Raw genomic sequence first — 22,707 nt, forward strand, 5'->3', positions numbered from 1 at the left:
AAATCTCAGTTGTATTTCAATATTTCAATAATTGCTTCTCTCTAACGACAAATTGCCCCATTAGTTATGTCTAGAACATCTTTAAGATAGCAATCCACGTCCCAAAGCGATCAACGTGTCAACTTAATTAAACCTGCTGGCCTGCCACTATTACGTGGAATCATTATACATTCTAAGCAAAACGAATTGTTCTATTAATTAAGGATTGAATCAGAAACACATGTCTTGGTTTCACACCGCATATCTGTTTACATTTAAATCGTAATTTTTGCAATAACGTGGACATCAGTTGTCACAGGCTCTCTGTATTCAACAAGAACCATGAGGCATTTAATAGCGACGAGTCCGTCATGTAGAATTATATACCCCTTTAAGGCACATAAATGTCAGAACATATACGATTCCCTTGTGTAAAACTATTCAGCTTGTAACGGTTATAAAACGACTCCTATCAACAAATATTGTATTTTTTACGAAGAAAAAAATAAATGAATATTTTAATGGAATGATCAAGCAATAGACTGATAATTAATTGATTTCTAACTATAGATGTTTTTACATTTTTAAGCGATTTTTTGCTAATTCCATTTTTCCATCTGTGATATAATTTAACTTGGAATAAATATGTTCAGGCTTTAAAACAAGAAGCAAAATATGACTTTGCTATAAACTTTTTGTATAACAAATAAAAATAAATAAATAAGTAAAAAATAAATGAATAGATAAGAAAATATAAACAAATAAATATAAATAAATAGATAAACAAAAAAAAATAAATAAAATAATTATATATATATATATATACATATATTTTAGGCGCGAAATGTATCTTTCAAAAATTATCTATTTCAAGAAAGAAAGTGGAAAATAGATTTCTAGTCAAAATAATTCATCAGCTTAATTACAGCTTTATCAATAATTTCAAATTTATATCTATATCCAGAAAACAAATATCTACAACCTTCTTATATTTTATTGCTAAATGGATCAAATTAGCTTATAATCGTCTAAAATCTACTTTTCTTTTTACAAGACCTTTGAACTAACACGCGTGAAGTGAAAATTAAATAATCTTGAAAAAAGAAAATTGCTTGTAATTTGTAAAGTGATCTGTTCTACTATCAGAAGCAATATGGTTCTAGATAACTAAAACAATTAAACGCCATATAATCGGTCAATATTGGAAATCTTATAGGCTTACTTTTGACACCTAGCCTTATGATCGGGAGTTTATCGGTAATGTTTTATGATCATTAATTTTGTAAGTGACAGTATAATATAACAACGAATTTACCAATAATTCCAACTAAATGTTAGTAATTACAGTACATTATTATGTACGCTAGGCACCTCCCCCAGACCGGCATCAACTTATAGCCTCATTAACTTGCTAATAGATTTATATCAGCTCGAGTTGTTATACCACTAACCATCGTTTTGTTTTTAATAACACTTAACAACTGCAGTTTAAATTTTAACAAATTACCTTCTTTAAGGAGAGAGAAAATTTTAAACACTTTGTTATATCTTCAAAGAGGTGAAAAAACTATCGATTTTATTTTATTTTCTTCTGTATAATTATGGAATGTGGAATGAACCATAGACTGCACGCCTTTGTTTCATCGACGGGGTTATTGCACCAGGGTAGCATGCTGTTCACCACACCTAGAACATGGCACCCCCATATCTATGAACCACCCAGAAAAAGTAGGAGACATTTCATATCGGATATACTTGGAATCAGTGAAAACAGTGAAAAGGAAAATCTCAAGAAAGAAAGTGTTAAAGAAAATGACTTAATAAGAAGCTATACATGTAAATGTGAAGGGTGCTTCTTGAGAACAAGCACGTGTGACATTAAGAAGGAAATTAAAGGTAAAGTCACATTTCTCTTATCATTTTTATGTAATATTAATATAGATTGCATTCAAGTTAAAATCGTCTTATTTATTATATCTTCACATTTCGATAAGCAAAAATAAATAGAGTGGTGTCACATTGTATTATAACGAATTATTATTGTACTTGTAAATTATTTGAAGTTTCTATGCAAAATATAGGACAAGTGATAAGATATTGTTTAAAATATGCAGATTTATTTTTTATTTCTCGTTGAAATACTGAAAGTATATAAAATTATGTGTAAATATAGATAATGTATAATTTATAGAAAATATCAGAAAATAAAAAAAAAAACAAACAAACAAACAGACAACAAATAGTCCTACAACTGATAAATAATCATAAATGGTCATTAACTATTAACGCACAACAAATGTCAGTATTGATGTTTTTAATTAATAGTTTGATTGTTTTGTCCGTGTAAGAAGTCTTGTCCAAGTACATTGTGGTATAAAAAATGGGTAGCCTTCACATATCTGTGGTATTGCTTCGTCATGATTTACAGACTTGGATATCGTTTTTAAAACATCAGATATTTTTTAATCATTCTCCAATGTTGGTTTTGTTTTTTTTATATAAAAGAAAAACAATTATTTATAGATCTTATATAAAAAAAAGAGGAAGGAACCAATACTCTCTGAACATTACTCTGTCTCTTTTATAGATGTTAAACAATTCACAGTAATTGATATGCATTATTTTTATGAATATTTTTTTTCCATTCAATTTGTCCGTTAATGAGCAAAACATAATTTTCCCCGAATTTTCGTTTTTAACGTATTCAATGAGATATTCAATAAGTGAATCTAAAAGCGTATATATTCATGACTGTACTATATATATTATTAATACACTGACTAATTACAAAAATATAACCAATTTTTGTTCATCAAATTTCATAAGAATATAATGTTTTATGCGTGTGCTAAATAATTTAAAATAGAACAACATCATCAAACACCGAAGTTCAATTTCGAGATATTCATGATATTGGTGTTCTTCACTTTGTAAGTTGATGCAAGTCTACAACAATGAACGGAAGAGACCAATAATTACAGGAAGGTCAAGTTCCTTATGTCATCGAATACATATTTGAATTTCAATTAAAAAAATAATAAAACTTTAAAATTTAGTTACACATAACGTTTATGTGTGGAAGAGTGAAGGGAAAATAGGAATTGTCAAATAGTAAGATAATTCTGAACAAAACCAAATAGGGATATTAGTTGGATGCAAATAAAGCAATCTTATCAAATACTGTCGCTCAAATTGGAAATAATCATATTGCATATTTGTGTTCTTCACCCTGTAATTTACAACAAAGAACGGAAGAGACCAATAATTACAGGAGGGTAAAGTTCCTTATGTCATTGCACCCACATTTGACTTTCAATTACAGAAAAATGAAAAAATCTTTTAATTTAGTTTCACAAAATTTAACTTTATTATTGAAATATCTTTTAAATTATTTTCAGAGGAATCTGACCCCGAGGATTCCCGAAAGAGATCATCCGATGATAACTGCAGTGATCCAAACCATAAGAAAAAGAAAGCCAGAACGACATTTACCGGGAGACAAATTTTTGAACTTGAAAAACAATTTGAACAGAAAAAGTATTTGTCTTCAGCAGAGAGAGCAGAAATGGCTACAATGTTGAATGTAACAGAAACACAGGTACTTAAACAGATAGTAAAACTGTTCTTGTAAGGGCTACATGCATGTCTTCTCCTGTATTCTCTCCTGAAATTTTTGATACTTCATTTTTAGAGTATCTAAAAAGGTCACCAGAGAGGTCATACAGAGGCTTTAGTTCATTGTCTTCAAGAAAGAGTCCAACTTAAAGTATACTTGCTTTTGTTTTCCCTTTTCTATGTAGAATGTTTTCATATGTCAATACCTCTCTTTGCTGACTTTGAAACATGAAAAACTTTTTAGATTAATTGTCACATTAGTATTAAAAGTTAACCGACACTTAAAGTATGGGTTGTAAAAAATGGGGGATGAAAGACGATAAAGACAGATAGAAGTTTAATCTAAAAATTAAAGATTTAGAAAAATCTAAATTTAAAAAACGTGGTTGAACTGTAATTTTGAGATGAAGAACAGCAATAAAAGCGCTACATGTCCTTGCTATTGGTGTGTTTTTGGTGTGCATGTACTGATTGTGTGTCATGAATGGATCTTGCTTTACTTTAGGTTATTTTAAAAAAAAAATCAAACTATTAAACAGCAATAAATCACAAAAAATACCAGCATGTATTCTCTTAAAACTATGTACTTTTTAGATCTCAGCATTACTTTTAAAGAATCATTCTTACATAAGGCACTTTATGCAGTTTTAATTAATTTTTCGTATATAAAAATCAGAAATAGCAAAATGGCTATTGACCTTGCAATATCTTTATTTAAATTGGAAATCGGTGATATGTAGATTTGGACGTTGTTCTACACTTATATCTTTTAAAGTTTTCTTTTGTTAGGAATTTAAATATTAGAATAAGTTTGTCAGCAATAAATTTATAGGTTTTTTACAACAATTCTTGTAAAATTAAAACAAACTTTAAAACCATGAAAAATATCAAACTCGTTATCTTAGGAGGAAGAAAATTTGAATTGTCACTTCTCATTTATAAGTGAACATTTTTTAAATACATACGGAAAAGAAAATGGGAAATTCGAAATTTTCTGAGTTACCGTTCCTTTCACGGCCATATATATTTGAAGAAAATGGTAATCGTCGTTCATTTGTAAATTCATTCATTTATTTGTACAATACTTTGATCAAATATTTTACGTTATTGAATATTTTAAAAGAATCTATTAATGAAAATGTAACATTTCATATTTGATTCGAATTTATTTTTGATGATTTTGAATATCTGCAAAACGTGTTTTCAATTGGGATTTACTTTATTTATGATTACTGAATTTAAAAAAAATTAACTCATTATATATAGAAATATTGTGAAACTTCCAATATTAATTATTATTCTGAACTTGCGCGTTCGGTATAAAAGTTCGTTTTGCAATCGTCCATTTATCGCCGATCTGACGATTAAAGGTTTAAATCATTATCCTCGGTTTTATTTTATTTCTCGATTAAAATCAATGAAGTGACGAGAAGGCTGTATTTACATTTTGGGCGTTTGAAATTTGCTTTTTAAGACCACCGGGAAACATTCATTAACTTTCAATTGGTAATAGCATGCAAAAGCAGTCATGTGTGAAAATGTGATGCAAGATAAATTCATCCATTAAAGTGAGAAAGTGAACCGATAGAAAGGTTATCTCACTTTTCCAAATTAGGTATTCAAGATGGTTCTTGGCTACATATATAATTGTACTCTTTTTAGAATTTGTACCACTTTAAAGCAAAACTCAGAATCTACGAAGAAGCCCTTTTATTTCGTTATAGTATTTAGAAACAAAAACTTCTATATTACAGTATCCAAGTGTGCGTGGTGACCGTGTCATATTCTGTTTAATTTATATAACTATGGCCATGAAAGTTCGTTGCGTTTTTTTCACAGGCAAATAATTCAAAATCTTGAGAAATATCTATTTTCACCTATTCAAAATCGGTTTAAATATTTTTCTACACTTGATCATCTTAAGCAGATTTCTTTAGATAAGATGATGCTGTATTTTTTGTGTCTTTTGTACAGTATCCCTCTCTGCGTATGAACATCACTAAAATTGTAACTACAAATATTTAACCTGTAACATTTGAGAAATTAAATTCACACGATCACCATAATAGCTTCAGGTCCAGAACGTAAATATCTGATCAAATATGCATGTTTTTCAAAGCCACAGTATGTTTATATAAAAACACTGCTCATATTAAGTCATATCTCAAATCTAAAGATCATTTAAGACATTTCTTAGACACGATACGTGAACGTCATTGTCTAAAGTTAAGCTTGACACGTGCAAACTAACAATTATTAGAAAAACGATTAGGAGTAAAGTATCTATAATGGAAATCATTAGAGCGATGATGTTTTTTTAAACCATAATTCTTCACGCAAGAATCAATTTAGATATTATAACATTTTATAATACATTTGTCAATGTTTTAATTTAGCTAACGACAGGTGTAAGTTTTTGTTTCATCTGAACAATTTTTAACTAATTTAAATTTCATTTAAGTAGGATGTTTCCGGAAAAGGGCACACTTTTACGTAAAGTGTCAAAATTATAAGTGTGGCGCTGTTATAAAAGCTCATTAATTTACCATTAACGATCGCCGTTTACTGCTTGTGTGAGGTATTTTATGGGAGTACTTTATGGTTAAAAAAGATTGTGGAATTTGTCAAATTAAATATTGATACAATAATGACATGAAATTAAGTGAGAAAAGCTGATTACATGATTTCTCAGAATTGATAACAATTTTAGATCATTATGTGTTTATATGACAATGTTACATATTTATCACAATTGATGTTGGACATTATTATCATGCAGACCCTTTTGGGTTTTATGTTGATAGCTTTAATAACTTTGACGGAAACACACTTCTGCAGGCGGAAGAACGACACATCTACGGCACTTTCTCGTTAATCTGCGGTATGAAATTGCTACAAACGTATTTATGATCAGTGTTAATAATACATCCATTTATGGACGAGCGTTTGGAACCAAACACACAAATATTTAAAAACATCTATGAAGACCGAAACAAAATCCGATTTGAATACCATAGTTTTACTAAGGAAGATAACTCGTTTGAAATATTTTGCAGTTACGGCATATCTGTTGTATTACTCCCCAACATGTAATGTATTTTGATTAAGGTGATTATTTTTACCATTTGTTTGTGTTTTTGTCTAATATCTTAAAAACTGTAATAGAAAGACAGAAACTATAAATAGCCAAAATGATGTACCAAGCAAGATCTAAGTTAACGTGACCAAAATTTTCAGTCGACTCCTTATTGAAACTATTGTCCTTTAATAATGATGATTTTCCCATGTGATTTTTGCATTTTGCCTATTTAATATTTCGATTATTATAAAAAATGGAAACTTTAGATTGCACACATGATCATCAAGACAAGATCTACAAATAATCCACATTGCAATACTTTTCGGTCGACTCGTTATTGCCCTTTAAAGATGATTTGGTTTTAATAATAAAAAAATTTGCCAATTATCTTCGAAAAATATAGAGAAACAAGAATGTGTCCAAAGTACACGGATGTCCCACTCGCACTATCATTTTCCATGTGCAATGGACCGTGAAAATGGGTAAAAAATATAATTAGGCATTAAAATTAGAAAGATCATATCATAGGGAACATTTCTACTAAGTTTCAAGTTGATTGGACTTCAACTTCATCAAAAACTACCTTGACCAAAAACTTTAACCTGAAACTCGCACTTTCATTTTCTATGTTCAGTGGACCGTGAAATTGGGGTCAAAAGTTTAATTTGTCTTTAAAATTAGAAAGATCATATCATAAGGAACATTGTACTAAGTTTCAAGTTGATTGGACTTCAGCTTCATCAAAAACTACCTTGACCAAAAACTTTAACCTGAAGCGGGACAGACGGCCGAACGAACAGACGGACGGACGAACGAACGGACGGACAGACGGACGGACAAACGAACGGACGAACGAACGGACGCACAGACCAGAAAACATAATGCCCCTCTACTATCGTAGGTGGGGCATAAAAATCTATAAAAAAAAAAAAAAAAAGAAAGATCAGGAGTACAAAATCGACGAATCAAATTATAATTATGTCAACATGAGTTTGACTTAAATTGTCAGTTAGCGATAAATAAAGATAAATATATTGCCCTATACTGATGAATTTTTTTTTATTAAAAGAAAAGTGGTAATTGTTGAAGACGAAGGCGAGCGACACATGCTCTTTATAGCCTCTAGTTTAAATATAATATTGTTATGGTATATTTTTTAAACCCATGCATGTAAATATATATGAGGAAAAACAAACGAGTTTGATTTTGTCCAAATGAAAATTGTAGATTTCAATGCATTTCTTTTGATGCATAATTTTCATTGCCGATTTCGTAAATCAGTAAACTTAATAAAACTTCACAATTATGAAGATGAAAGTTTTTGCAATAATCACTTAATTGTTTTGAATTGTTTCTGCACAAGTTGGCGATATCGGATATCACCGATTCATCGTGAATGACATGGATGCATGGTTTATGCATCGAATACAAGAGGAAGCGATATTAAGACGTCATTGAATTCTCGTTAATTTTACTTATGACACTCTTACACGAGTCACAACAACACAGATCCTAATTATCTATAAAACGATATTTCAACGTGTTTGTTTTGTTTTAGGTAAAGATATGGTTTCAAAATAGAAGGACAAAATGGAAGAAACAGGAAAATATTTCTAACGCTGAAGCTGCAGAACTTAAACTAAATGTGGAGAAAAGCACGGATGTATCGAAAAAACACAACAATATGTCGACAGCCAAGAAAAATAAAAGTGAGGAAAAAATTTCACTGGCATTCGAAATTGATAATAAAGACACGCAAACGGAAGTTAAATCCGAAATTGATCCTGCAATTAGTGAAGTAATGAATGAAAAATTCCTAACAAAGCCTGACGTTTATTCAAATGAGAACATGGCTGAAACATTATTAGGCATTTCTAAAACCCAGATGTCGCACTCTTCGAGTGAAAATGACTTAGACGTTCAGGATGACACGGGTGGAATGTAAATAAAAATATGGAAAACACATTTTTGTATACATTCTTCTTCACATACGCACGTGTATGTATATCCCTTGTCACACCTGTATGTACTCTTGAGTATGGGAGCCATATGTGTAAAAATATATAGATGTATCATAAGGGTGGCCTCCTAAAAGAAACAGTCGGAGAACACATTTACTGAGATTTTTCTGATCTGTCAACGTCGTTATTCATGTTCATTCCATGTGTATCTTGTTTAAATCCTTTATAATAAAGGTAACTGAAGATAACACTGTTTTGTTCTGATGCATTTTGTGATATATAAGGCAAATATACATGACCCTATATGATGGTTTGAACAAAAGTCATGTCAAACTTCAAATAGAGGTTGTATCACCATCAGATGACATTACTGTCAAAATTTAATTAGGTCTTTCCACTTTCCTGTGGAAAGACCTATTGTATTTCTTCTGATTATTATTAAAAAAAAATTCCGCCACATTCTGAAATTTTTGTTTCGCAATATGACGCTTAGATATTTCTCATATGGTATCGTATAAATCATGAGCTTTTAATTTTCACCCTGCTAAGACGAACAATTTTCTTTGTAAGAGTTATCTCCCCGAACACTGTTTTCCTTGTGCCTACATCTCCTCCGTAACTGTAAAAGAAAGCGACAAATTTATTTTATAAAACTGCTCGTTATATCTTTCGCATGATTTGTCCTATTTTGACCGAAGCAATATGAATGCTCAATATGAGAGTTATTTCCCCTTATGCATTTAATATAAGTGATATGCATTTCTATCTTATAAACCATAGGTGATAGAGACCTAGGATCTTTTGATTTGAGGTCCTTGGTACAAAAAATAAAAAATAGGGCAACGTCAAAGGTCAAGGTCATATTCCAAATTTGAATTTGGCTTATTTTCACTTATTTCCAAAAACCGTATAAGACATCAACAATTTTTTTTTTATTAAATTGTTAGTTACGACACCGGAAGTAGCTATTTTTTGTACTTTATTAGTATAAAAGTATACAGAACCAGATATTTTTGGAATCAGTGTCAAGTAAATATTCAAATATAATCTGAGTTAAAATTGAGAATGGAAATTGGGAATGTGCCAAAGAGACAACAACCCGACCATAGAAAGAAAAAAACAGCAGAAGTTCACCAACAGGTCTTCAATGTAGCGAAAAATTCCCGCACCCGGAGGTGTCTTTCACCTGGCCCCTAAACAAATATATACTAGTTCAGTGATAATGAACGCCATACTAATTTCCAAATTGTACACAAGAAACTAAAATTAAAATAATACAAGACTAACAAAGGCCAGAGGCTCCTGACTTGGGACAGGCGCAAAAATGCGGCGGGGTTAAACATGTTTGTGAGATCTCAACCCTCCCCCTATACCTCTAGCCAATGTAGAAAAGTAAACGCATAACAATACGCACATTAAAATTCAGTTCGAGAGAAGTCCGAGTCTGATGTCAGAAGATGTAACCAAAGAAAATAAACAAAATGACAATAATACATAAATAACAACAGACTACTAGCAGTTAACTGACATGCCAGCTCCAGACTTCAATTAAACTGACTGAAAGATTATGATTTCATCATATGAACATCAGGCATAATCCTTCCCGTTAGGGGTTTAGTATCATACCATCATAACATATATAACATGTTTCAAACCGGAAGTAACTAATTATTCTCCATACTAGTATTTAAAAATATTGTATAGAAACCATATATTTTTGGAATCAGCGTACAATGAGCTGTCATACGATGATTGACATGACATTTTAAACTTAATTCTACTTCTTTCATATGAAAATACATTGTTTTGTGTGGAAAGACCTTCAATTGTTTTCTGAACAATTGGTTTTTAATTCTAATATAATTCGTTATATCCAATATATATATATTCTACTTTGAAAGTAGTTGACTGACACGAATTTTCAAATTTGTCTTATACATTTTAATATAAACCTGTATTTAAAATTTAAAATCTTGACAAGAAATGTACACTTCAGGGGACTAACTATACAATTTTCCATAGAGAATATTTCGAAGGCTCATACATGTAAATAAACAGGTGCGCCATGAGCGCATGATACGCCCGACGTCTTGTGTGGAAGTTTTATGCAATAATCATAAATAGTTTCTGAGGAAGTTTTAAGCAATAACCATTTATTGTTTTTGAGACACGGCGGAACATGTGAAACCCCCCACCCTGTTTTTTTTTTTACAAATATCACTAAAATAAAATTTTGAATCAAACCAAAAAGTATACAGATCTTTAGATTAATATAACAAAGAAGTGTGTAAAGTTTTAAGCAATAATCATAAATCGTTTTTGAGATACGGCACGACATGTAAAAACACCCTCCCCCTTTTTTACAAAATATTCAATAACTCAAAAATGAAATTTGAATCATCACCAAAAAGTATACAGATCTTAAGATTAATATAAAAAAGAAGTGTGTAAAGTTTTAAGCAATAATCATAAATTGTTTTTGAGATATGGCGCGACATGTAAAAAAACCCTCCCCCTTTTTTACAAAATACTCAAAAACTAAAAAATGAAATTTTGAATCATCACCAAAAAGTATACAGATATTAAGATTAATATAACTAAGAAGTGTGTAAAGTTTAAAGCAATAATCAAGAAGCGTTTTTGAGATACGATGCGACATGTGAAAAAAAATACACCCCTGTTTTAGTTACAAAGTGCCGTAACTCAAAAAGTTTAAATCTTATTTTCACCAAAAAGTATACAGATCATTTGACCATCATAAGAAACAACTATATTAAGTTTCATGAAATTTAGATAAGTCGTTCTCAAGTTACGGTGCGACATGTTTACGCCGGACAGACGGACAGACAGACAGACAGACAGACAGACGGACGGACAGACAGACAGACGGACGGACACCGGACATTTGTATACCATAATACGTCCCGTCAAAATTTTGACGGGCGTATATAAATATAACTCCTGTAAAAATGATTGATCAGCACTGGGTTTTGAATTCGACCAGGACATTGTAGGTACAAATCTTTGATTATAAAGTCTTACAAAAAAGTATGCTTGACTTTAACAGATCGTTTAGATTTCAATTTTCAATATAATTTATACTTCAAAGGGGACTAACTGCTTTAAAAATTGATCAATCAACACTGATTTTCAAACTACTCAGCCAATGCATTGCTGATATACATATTCGATATAAGTTTCAGACAAAGCTTGAACGAATTGTTCACCTAAAAGTGCTGAATATCAGGACTGACGCCCACTTTTTTATATACCCCACACGCACTTCTTCATAGGGAAGAACAATAAAATACGATTAATGTAAATAGAAATGTAGATGAGCGGAATTTTTACAGTTATTGCCTGAAATCAAGACCAAGTACAGCATTTAAAAATATACATCCCTGGATTACAAATCAAGATTGACATTTTGTCACACGTGCAACACAATACTGGTACATCGTGTTAAGCTTAATGTTATATATTAGTGGTATTGCCATATGGAATCCATTAAAATATGGTTTGGAACAAAAGATTGGAGTCACGAAGAGCTTAATTTGCTCTTAACTTCTGATGAAAATGCAAGACTAAAATAAAAACAAACGTTTTGCACATACAATTGGTACTGTGCATTTTCTAGGTGTTAAAAGGCACAAAGGTTCTTAAAACTCACCAAAGATACAGGCTTATAATTCAAAAAGGTCAAAATCAAATTAAGAACTCACGGATGTTGTTTTGAAGAGTCCGTGTTTAATTGCAACACATACCTACAATACTTTCAATTGTTAAAGTTCGATGATCGATATAAATATGAATATCCATACCAATATTAGCTTACCATTTTCGTGCATTGATTTGAATGTGAATATTCATACCAATGTTAGCTTATCATTTTCGTTCATCGATTTAAATGTGAATATACATACCAATGTTAGCTTATCATTTTTGATCATCGATTTAAATTTGAACATGCATATGATACCATTGATAGCTTAGCATGCACGTCCTTCAACAATGATAAAACCCGTACCGTATAGTTGGCTTCAAAAGCCCCGACATGAACAATGTTAAACAATTGAAAAAAACAAAAGGCTTTAATCGTAACAAAACAGTTTACGAAAACCAAATATGGTGATATAAACCATTAAAAACGAGGTACAAAAACAACTAATATTTAATTTACAACAACAGACACAAAGCACCGATACAGGAGTACTTGCACTGTGACCGGTAGAGACAAAAACATAAAAAATATATTAAATACCAAAATACAATCTTGAAAACCATAGAAAAGGATATTAAACATCCTTTACAAACAAAACTCAGGTGCTTCGGAAGGATAGTCAGTTTCTGCCCCAAAATTGTCATCCTTGGTGTTGTTGTTGGTAAGTACAAATTGTTCAATAAATCTTCAAAACAGTCAACAAATTATGATAACCGTTAATTCGAAGATATATGATTCATACTCTGGTATTGCTAAAATGTTATAACTATTGTTTTCTTAGGAAAATATGTTTTGTCACAATTGTGTTTCAAGCAACAACAAAACTATTATTCCCAATTGTTTGTTTATTGTAAAACGCGTAGTAGCTACACTTACTTCATTAAGACAAATAAATTCTACAGTCGGTGGAACACAGTTTTTTAACCATTTTAAGGATCTTTTTTTTGTTGTAGGAAAATGTTTTTGATCATTTTCCTAGATTTTGGCTTCATAAAAAGTAAAAAAACACAAAAAAAACTGAACTCCGACAAAAATTCAAAACAGAAAGTTCCTAATCAAATGGCAAAATCAAAAGCTTAAACACATCAAACGAATGGATAACAACTGTCATATTCCTGACTTGTTACAGGCATTTCTTGTGTAGAAAATCGTGAATTAAACCTGGTTTTACAGCTAGCTTAACCTCTCCCTTTTATGACAGTCGCATCAAATTTTATTATTGTGACAACGATGTGCGAACAAAACAAACAGACATACTGTACTAGTTAAAGGTAAAAATGTCAAAAATAGGGTTACAGCAGTCAACATTGCGTTGTAATCTAAATTACTATAAAAACAAACAAATATGGGAAAAAGAAGCACAAAATAGCACATAGACAAAGCACATTAGCAAAAATGTATAACAAAACTACAAACAATTACAATTATAGCATGTAACGTGACGGTACCCAAATTGCACCTATTTTGACAGTTTTTTCAACTAAGTTTTTTTATGATCAAGACAAAAATTTCCATTTTGTGTTTATTTTGTAGCTGTATCCTTCTTTATTATAAAGGTACACCAATTTGATTTTCAATCCATAAGGAATCATAGAAAAATTGGTCTGAACTTACCTCCAAACCATCCCAGATTCTGTAATGAGGAGTACCCAAATTGCATCCATGCTTAAATTCGCATCGTCAAAAGTCGAATAACAGAGCTTTTGTTTATTTTTTACAAATATTTTGAACAATTGGATATTTGTCCATGCTTACTCTTCATTTTTTAAGAAATGGATACTTGAAACGTATTGTATTTGTTAATTTTAAAAAGATGACGTTTTGATGACGTCGCATGGCGACGTTTCAGTACATTTTGCTTTTTTAGTAAACACTTCATCTGTTGATAAATATTGTGAACGTTTTGTGTATATCTAAATATTTTTACCTATGTTGAAAGACGTGCATAGTATCAAATCATAAAAATACCATTTTTTTAGTCTCTAGGAAATCTTGTTAGATTTTGGCTGCTATTTTTGATAAAAAGGTGCAATTTGGGTACTCGGTGCAATTTGGGTACCGTTACGTTAGTAACACAATGACGGGATACATAAGTATACAGAGCTACGTCATATGTATCAAGGAAACACAAAAAGGCATAAAGACAAAGCACGTTTGAAAAATGAAAGACAAGAATACAACAATTATCATAGAACAATAACACAATGACGTGATGTATAAGTGCAGAGCCACATTATGTGTATCCAAGAAATACAAAAAGGCATATAAACACAGCACAAATAGCAAAAGTGAAAAACAATTATACAACATTTATCATAGAACAATAACACAATGAAGAGATGTTCAAGAACAGAGCCACGTCATATGTATCAAAGAAATACAAACTTGCATGTAAACACAGCACAATTATCAAAAATGAAAAACAGTTATACAACAATTATCAGAGAACAAAAACAAAATTACGGGATGTTTAAGTACAGAGCTAAGTCATATGTATCAAAGAAACACAATAAGGCATATAGACAATTTCCTTTAGCAAAAATGAAAAATATCTGTACTTTATAGTTGTTTTTCTTCTTTGATTATAGAATTGTAAATAAATTGTAACACTTATTAATATCATCACAATGACCGTAGTTGCAATGATTCTTGTTGATTTCAACTTTATGTTGAATTATGATTTATACAACATTTGATGTGTTTAAACATTAGCGCTCTTCAACACTTTGTACAGTTGACCATTCCCAATGACTGTTAGTACTGTCCCGCATTCTAAAATGGCTGAGTGTGCTGTAATAAAGAGAACGGATTTGTTCAAATTCATGTCGTGTGCGTGTACATAAAGAGCATCTTTCTGCTTGCATATGCTATTTGATGTATTTTGCAAATACCTAGTATCATCATTAAAAAAAACCTAACCCAATTTATATGAAACAAATAACGAATCCAAACAGTCGTCATTTCGGGACAGCTAAAAGGAAACATTTTGAAAATGAAGTAATTATATTAAAAATAATTTTCAGGAAAAAACAAACTGTTTTTTTTTCTCCATTTAATACTTTCCAACAAAAGTAACGATAAACAAATTTGAACTGAAATTTATCATAAACATCTGCGAACCATCGCACTTCTGCGCAGACCATCGCACTTCCGAGTCCTACATACTAGTAATGTACCGATGTTTTAGTTAATCCATTGATTCCATTTAAATATGAAAACAGAGAATTTAGAATGAAATTCAAAACAGTGTGGCTGTGGCCATTGATTGACACATTAAATTCATCCATTGACTGGGACAATTTAGGTGAACGTTTGTATGTAACGACCACTGCTCACTGTGTACTTTTTAAAGACACTTAAACTATGGGGTCACTAAAGGTACTCAACACCTTAATAAAGTTATTCGAAAAATTAATCAGAAATAACACGATGTTTTGATTTATATCAATTATATAAATCAAAACATAAAGGTTATACCTGATTAATTTTTCGAATTATTTTATAATTAAAGGCGTTAAGAAACCTTTGGTGACCCCACAGTTTAAATGTCTATCGTAGGTACGTCGTGAACAGTGGTCGTTACAGACAAACGTTCACGTAAATTGTCCCAGTCAATGGATGAATTTAATGTGTCAATCAATGGCCACAGCCACACTGTTTTGAATTTCATTCTATATGCATATAAGATAACATTATACTTGCTTCAAAGTATTGTGTAATAAATTAAAGGGCTACTTTGCATAAAAACTTAGTAAAAACGTGCTTTTCTTTGTCGATTTAAATCTATACATTTTCGCCACATGCGTGAATATCCATTTGTAAAAGAAGCAATTCATTTCACACTAATAAATAAAAATCAATCTTTATTAAAAACTAGCAATGTGATTTTTGAACAAAAATTTGATAAGATACTAAAAGGTACTATTGTTTTTGGCGGATGTTCTTCGATGCAAAAACATGCAGCCAATTTCCCCTGCATATGTTTAACTTGCAAAGTCCATATCTTAAACTTGCAAAAACCTACTGGAAAATGAGTATTAAACATTCTTTATTATTTTCTTGATATTTTTTCTCTAACTAAATTAATAAAGTTCCATAAAATCAAAATGTTATTCAGCTGGTAAAGCCATATTTACAAAAATATATTGTTTTCGCCGGATATTCTTCGATGCAAAAAGATAAGGCAAATTTCCTCATTTGTTAAACATGCAAGGTTAATTTCTTAAAATTGCAAAATCCTACTGGAAACTGATTATTAAATATTCTTCATGCACTATTTCTTAATATTATTAATTCGTATATTTTAACAAATTTGATTCGTTTATGGATAGTCACATGTTAAACTATATTTTCGAAGGTAGAGAGAAAACGGCGGATAGCAAAAAGCATATTGACCGGCAAAAAGCATATTGCACGGTTATTTTTAGAATATCTAAAAACCGATATACTTTGTGACGTCATGTAATGAATTTCAGGATATTGTTGAACGTTTTGAAACAAATGATATCTGTGATCGATTATTTGACGAAAAAAATCTTCAAATACATAAGATGTCCCAAAAAAAAGTAAATGAAATAACAACTAATATGTTGTTATTGTCAAGGAGGCAATGTAATATCTATAAAGTTCCAACAAACCTAAATGACGATTTTGATACAAACATGGTCGGAAATTAATAATATAACAAATATAGCCTTTGTATGAGGTCAATACAGGATATATCGACCCAAAGAAGTATATCGACCTCGGACTTCGTCCTCAGTCAATATACTTCTTTCAGGTCAATATTATCAGATTATTACATGTCATTTTTCATATCGCATGTATTATCAGCCCTAGGTTCAATGTCAGCCCAAGAGCCGCATGGCTCGAGGGCTGATAATACATGCGATGTGAAAAATGACATGTTATGATCTTTTTATCATATGCTTCAGCAGTAGAGAAAAATATCAGATTCATATATTGATCCTTAAACGTGGTTCCCGAAGTTTAAAGAGTAAAAAAGTTCACGGACGTTGGACCCAAAATTTGATACATTCAATATGAAATCTTTCTTTCATATGCCTCAACAGAGAGAGAGAGAAAAAAAAACATTTTAATATGGACGAATCGACAAAAAAATAATTCAACAATAAACATAGTGATCATTGCTTGGAAAAGTCAACTTTTAAGGAAACTTTCTAAATTATGTTTCAGAAAAACTTAAAAAATGCATTTATGAAATAATTTCTTTCTTTTTTTTAATCATTTTTTTATTATTTTAAACAATATACTTTCCAGTATTCAAATAATTGTTTTGTACACAACTATGTAATGTTTTTCACCGAAAACGTAGCATTGAGGTGTATTTCGGAATTGGCCGAGTATAACCGGAATACCACGTGATAACGTTACGGAAAGGCATGTGATAACAATCGAAGCATGTGAAAAACTTTTCATATCAGCCCGCTAAGCACCAATTCGAAAAATATGGAATTTACGTCAATTTAATACTATTATCATACGGTAAAATTTATATGTTATTTAGTCTAAGTATATCTTAGACTAAATAACATATGATTTTTACTGTATGATAATAGCATTAAATTAACGTAAATTCCATATTTTTTTAATTGGTGCTTAGCGGGCTGATATGAAAAGTTTATCACATGCTTCGATTGTTATCACATGCCTTTCCGTAACGTTATCACATGGCATTCCGGTGATACTCGGCAAATTCCGGAAAATACACCTCAATGCTACGTTTTCAGTGAAAAACAGTACAAAATAGTGTACAAAACAATTATTTAGATACTGAAAAGTATATTGTGTAAAATAATAAAAAAAAAAAAAAAATAAAAATAAAAAAACAAACAAACAAATTATTAAATAAATGCATTCTTTATAAGTTTTAAACATAATTTAGAAAGTTACTTTGAAAAGGTTGACTTTTCCAAACAGTGTTCACTATGTATAGTGTTGGGGTTTTTTTAGGGGTTTGTCGAGTCGTCCATATTAAAAATGTTTTCTCCTCTGTTGAGGCATATGGTAGAAAGATTTGATATCGAATGTACTAAAGTTGGGTCCGACGTCCGGGAACTTTTCAATCTTTGAACTTCTATTTGGGAACCACGTAAAAGGATCAATATATGATCTGTTATTTTCCTCCATTGTTGAAGCATATGATAAAAAGATCATAACATGTCATTTTTCATATCGCATGTATTATCAGCCCTCGGTCAATATCAGCCCTCGAGCCATGCGGCTCTTGGGCTGATATTGAACCTAGGGCTGATAATACATGCGATATGAAAAATGCCATGTAATAATCTGATAATATACTGCAGCTGTCCTATTTGAGCAGTCAAATTGCATTGACTGTATATTCATATGTGATATACAGTCACTGACCGTATATCACCTTGTTTATGACGTTGACAATGCGTTTCCGTAGAGTTTTATTTATGACGTCAATAAAACATACAGGTTCGCGGAAATAATTTTTACGTCGTCCGCTTCAAATTAAAAAATGATGGGTTTTACCCTAAATAGAATGAAATTCAAAACAGTGTGGCTGTGGCCATTGATTGACACATTAAATTCATCCATTGACTGGGACAATTTAGGTGAACGTTTGTATTTAACGACCACTGCTCACTGTGTACTTTTTAAAGACACTTAAACTATGGGGTCACCAAAGGTTCTCAACACCTTTATAAAGTAATTCGAAAAATTAATCAGAAATAACACGATGTTTTGATTCATATCAATTATATAAATCAAAACATAAAGGTTATTCCTGATTAATTTTTCGAATTATTTTATAATTAAAGGCGTTAAGAAACCTTTGGTGACCCCACAGTTTAAATGTCTATCGTAGGTACGTCGTGAACAGTGGTCGTTACAGACAAACGTTCACGTAAATTGTCCCAGTCAATGGATGAATTTAATGTGTCAATGGATGAATTTAATGTGTCAATCAATGGCCACAGCCACACTGTTTTGAATTTCATTCTACTTCATTTAGAACACTTATAAGAGTTGCAGTATATAAAGAATAACCATACATTGTCTCGAAATATCAATCGGTTATTTGTACTCGGCTCGAAACAGTTAGAAATGTTCGGCACAGCCTCGCTTTCTACCTGTTTCTAAGCCTTGTACAAATAACATTGATATTTCGAGACAATGTATGGTTATTCTATATGTATCGACCTCATACAAAGGCTATATTTGTATTCCAACCTGAAGTTATAATGTTCCATATAATAAAAATGTTATTCAAAATGTTATTCAGCGCTAATAGTAAAGGTATATATATATTATAAAACAAAATGCAAATTCGACTAGTTTTAATTCGCAACCCATTACATTATTGATATGCTTTATAATGGTGAAATGGTAATAATTAGGTACTTTCGATGGTGGTGTGATTTACAACGCACAAAAATATATTTGACTCTCATCGGTCAAAACATATGTTCGGTTTTAGGATTTCATAAATAAGGCCGTTAGTTTTCTCCTTTAAATTGTTTTACATTGTCATTTCGGGGTCTTTTATAGCTGACTATGCGGTATGGGCTTTGTTCATGACCTATAATTGTTAATTTCTGTGTCATTTTGATCTCTTGTGTAGAGTTGTCTCATTGGCAATCATACCACATCTTCTTTGTTTGTTTTTTTGTTTTTTTTTAAATTTTTTACAAAATTAGATGCATTCAGTAATTATACACTTTTGTTCAACAATGTGTTTTTCATTTTTATTTTTTTTTAACGAAACTGCAACAGGCTAGGCATTAGCAAGCCTCTTCTAGATGGCGAAAACATCGAATACATAAGCTTATGAAAATACCAAAAAAAAAATTCATTTTCAAAAAACCCCCATTACAACTAAACCGTTAATCTAAAGAACAAGGTGTTGATCATGTATATTAAACTGATTAGATATAGGAAGATGTGGTGTGAGTGCCAATGAGACAACTCTCCATCCAAATAACAATTAAAAAAAGTAAACCATTATAGGCCAAGGTACTCCTTCAACACGGAGCCTTGGCTCACACCGAACAAAAAGCTATAAAGGGCCCCAAAATTACTAGTGTAAAACCATTCAAACGGGAAAACCAACAGTCTTATCTATATAAAAACGAGAAACGAGAAACACGTATAAATTACGTTAACAAACGATAACTACTGTACATCAGATTCCTGACTTAGGACAGGTGCATCCATTGGCAGCGGGATAAAACGTTTTAATGGTACCAAACCTTCTCCCCTTTCTGAAACAATAGCATAACATCACAACATAGAAAACCACACGATAAAATACCAATTGGAAGGCTTAACTCAATCAAAAAAACGTAAATTAACACAGTATGAACGAATAAATTTGATCTGCGATGCCTGAATGCAAATGGACAGTTAATAAAATATTAGGGACAAACATTCAAGGCCAAAAAGCAAACAAACAAGTCCAAACAAAGCCATGGCAAGACACCACTGCTAAATATTTAACCCTTCGAAAATAATCACTTTTGAAAAAAAAACGGTTTTAATAATATCTAAAGGTAAATGAAAAATAACTTTGTCGTTTTAGGTATTCTACTTATGTGTATAAAATTCTTCCAATAATTAGGAATACCAAGAAAGTTCTGTCATATAAATACATAATTTAACAATAGATACAAATTGGGGTGAATATCAACAATAAAACTATACAATTAGAGCTGGCTAAAACTGCCCAGTAAAGATTTAAGGAGAATAATCTTAAAGTTCATACAAATGTAGTACGAAGAAGTGAAAATTAATAGATATTCCTATAATCAAAGCTGGTAAATAGACCAGATCCATATTAATATAAAATAACAAAAATACATTATAAAAAGTATCAACAGGTCGAATTAACAAGAAAATACAAGAATGATTGCACGCATTATTCAAAATGCCCACAGATACAAATAGAGAGAAGGGCGCTTAAAGTACAGAGGCAACTATGATATGTATATTCAGAACTATTTTTTTTATATTGGGATAGGTTTATGTGGTATGAATGTTTTCTATCTTGGACGACACTATCACGAAGAGTTGCATATACATGGTCTACCTCGTAACATTATAGCATGACTCCAATTTACTAATATTTGGTCTAACTCTTAAAGGCAGCGTGAAAATCGGAAAACCTGCATGTGTAAAGCAGATTGTGAGTGAATAAAGTGACAAGTGAATATTGTTTTGTATAATATTAATATAATCAATCTTTAGCATAGTTAATAAAATGATAAGACTAACTTTATACTGTTATATAAATCCTGTGGATATAAAAAAAAAAAAAGAAGGTATGGTGTGATTGCCAATGAGACAACTCTCCATAACAGACCAAATGACACAGAAATTAACAACTATAGATAACCGTAGGGACTTCAACAATGAGCAAAGCCCATACCTCATAGTTAGCTATAAAAGGCCCAGAAATGAAAAATGCAAAACAATTCAAATGAGAAAAATAACGGCCTTATTTATGTACAAAAAAATGAGCGAAAAACAAATATATAACAAATCAACGGCAACCACTGGATGTCCAGAAGTAAACGCTTAACGAACCTTTCAGCGTTTGACTCTGAAACATAGATGCAGTCTATTGTCATGTCATTTAAAATCTATTCTTTAGGAAATAAGGATCAGCTTATATACGATTACACTTGATGTAAAGTAAACGTATAGACTATTAAGTCTGCTTTATATTCAGATTTTGAGGAAAATAGCACAGATAGACTGTCAAGGCTTAAAGCTAGGATTTATAAGGAAATGTATTAATTAACGATTAACTTTTTCGTGGGGACCTTATGCCTTTTTTCCCAAAGTGAACAATTTTGCAAGGAATGTCATGGTATAGTTTTACATATATTTTCTATTTTAACTATCATAATTCACCACCCAGCTCTGTTTAATGATATTGATCATTCTGTTTTAAAACAGAAGGTACATGTACATATCTAGAATAGTTATTGTTGTCGACGTTATCATTTCATTTTTAATTTATTTTTGCCGATTCGTGTGTTATTGGTGCATAACTAAGAACTGCTACATATATCACCAATTTTACGATATCGGTTTTGCTACAAGTACGTTCAGCATTATCTCAGAAGTCATAAAAGTGATATATAGATTCCGGTAGTGCATTATAGCACCACAAAATAATTAGCGACTTGCACCTTAAATGTATAAGCTATCAAACAATTAATCTCAAAGGTGTGTTCGTGTTTGTATAAAATCAAAATGATTCTGAGCTGTAAAACTGTAGAAACAGCCAAACACCCGTGACTGAAGCCCTTTAAAACAATTTTATTACACGCTCAATTTTAAACTAATTGCGGTTT

General features: G+C 31.1%; 1 protein-coding gene across 1 annotated transcript; it reads left to right on the top strand.

The window, feature by feature from the left end:
* Positions 1-1,439: 1,439 nt before the first annotated feature.
* Positions 1,440-8,882, top strand: LOC139519490 (uncharacterized). The gene is made up of 3 exons (XM_071311602.1): positions 1,440-1,875; positions 3,378-3,577; positions 8,232-8,882. The coding sequence occupies exons 1-3, from the start codon at positions 1,581-1,583 to the stop codon at positions 8,616-8,618; spliced, it is 882 nt and encodes a 293-aa protein (XP_071167703.1). The 5' UTR covers positions 1,440-1,580; the 3' UTR covers positions 8,619-8,882.
* The last annotated feature ends 13,825 nt before the right edge of the window (positions 8,883-22,707 follow it).

The sequence above is a fragment of the Mytilus edulis genome, chromosome 4 (assembly GCF_963676685.1).
Source record: "Mytilus edulis chromosome 4, xbMytEdul2.2, whole genome shotgun sequence".
In the NCBI taxonomy this organism is placed as follows: Eukaryota; Metazoa; Mollusca; class Bivalvia; order Mytilida; family Mytilidae; genus Mytilus; species Mytilus edulis.

Excerpts from the sequence above, each read along its gene's own strand:
- LOC139519490 (XM_071311602.1), top strand. The coding sequence starts at position 1,581 with ATGGAATGTGGAATGAACCATAGACTGCACGCCTTTGTTTCATCGACG. Across the intron at positions 1,876-3,377 it reads CATTAAGAAGGAAATTAAAG|AGGAATCTGACCCCGAGGAT; the intron begins GTAAAGTCACAT and ends AATTATTTTCAG. Across the intron at positions 3,578-8,231 it reads TGAATGTAACAGAAACACAG|GTAAAGATATGGTTTCAAAA; the intron begins GTACTTAAACAG and ends GTTTTGTTTTAG.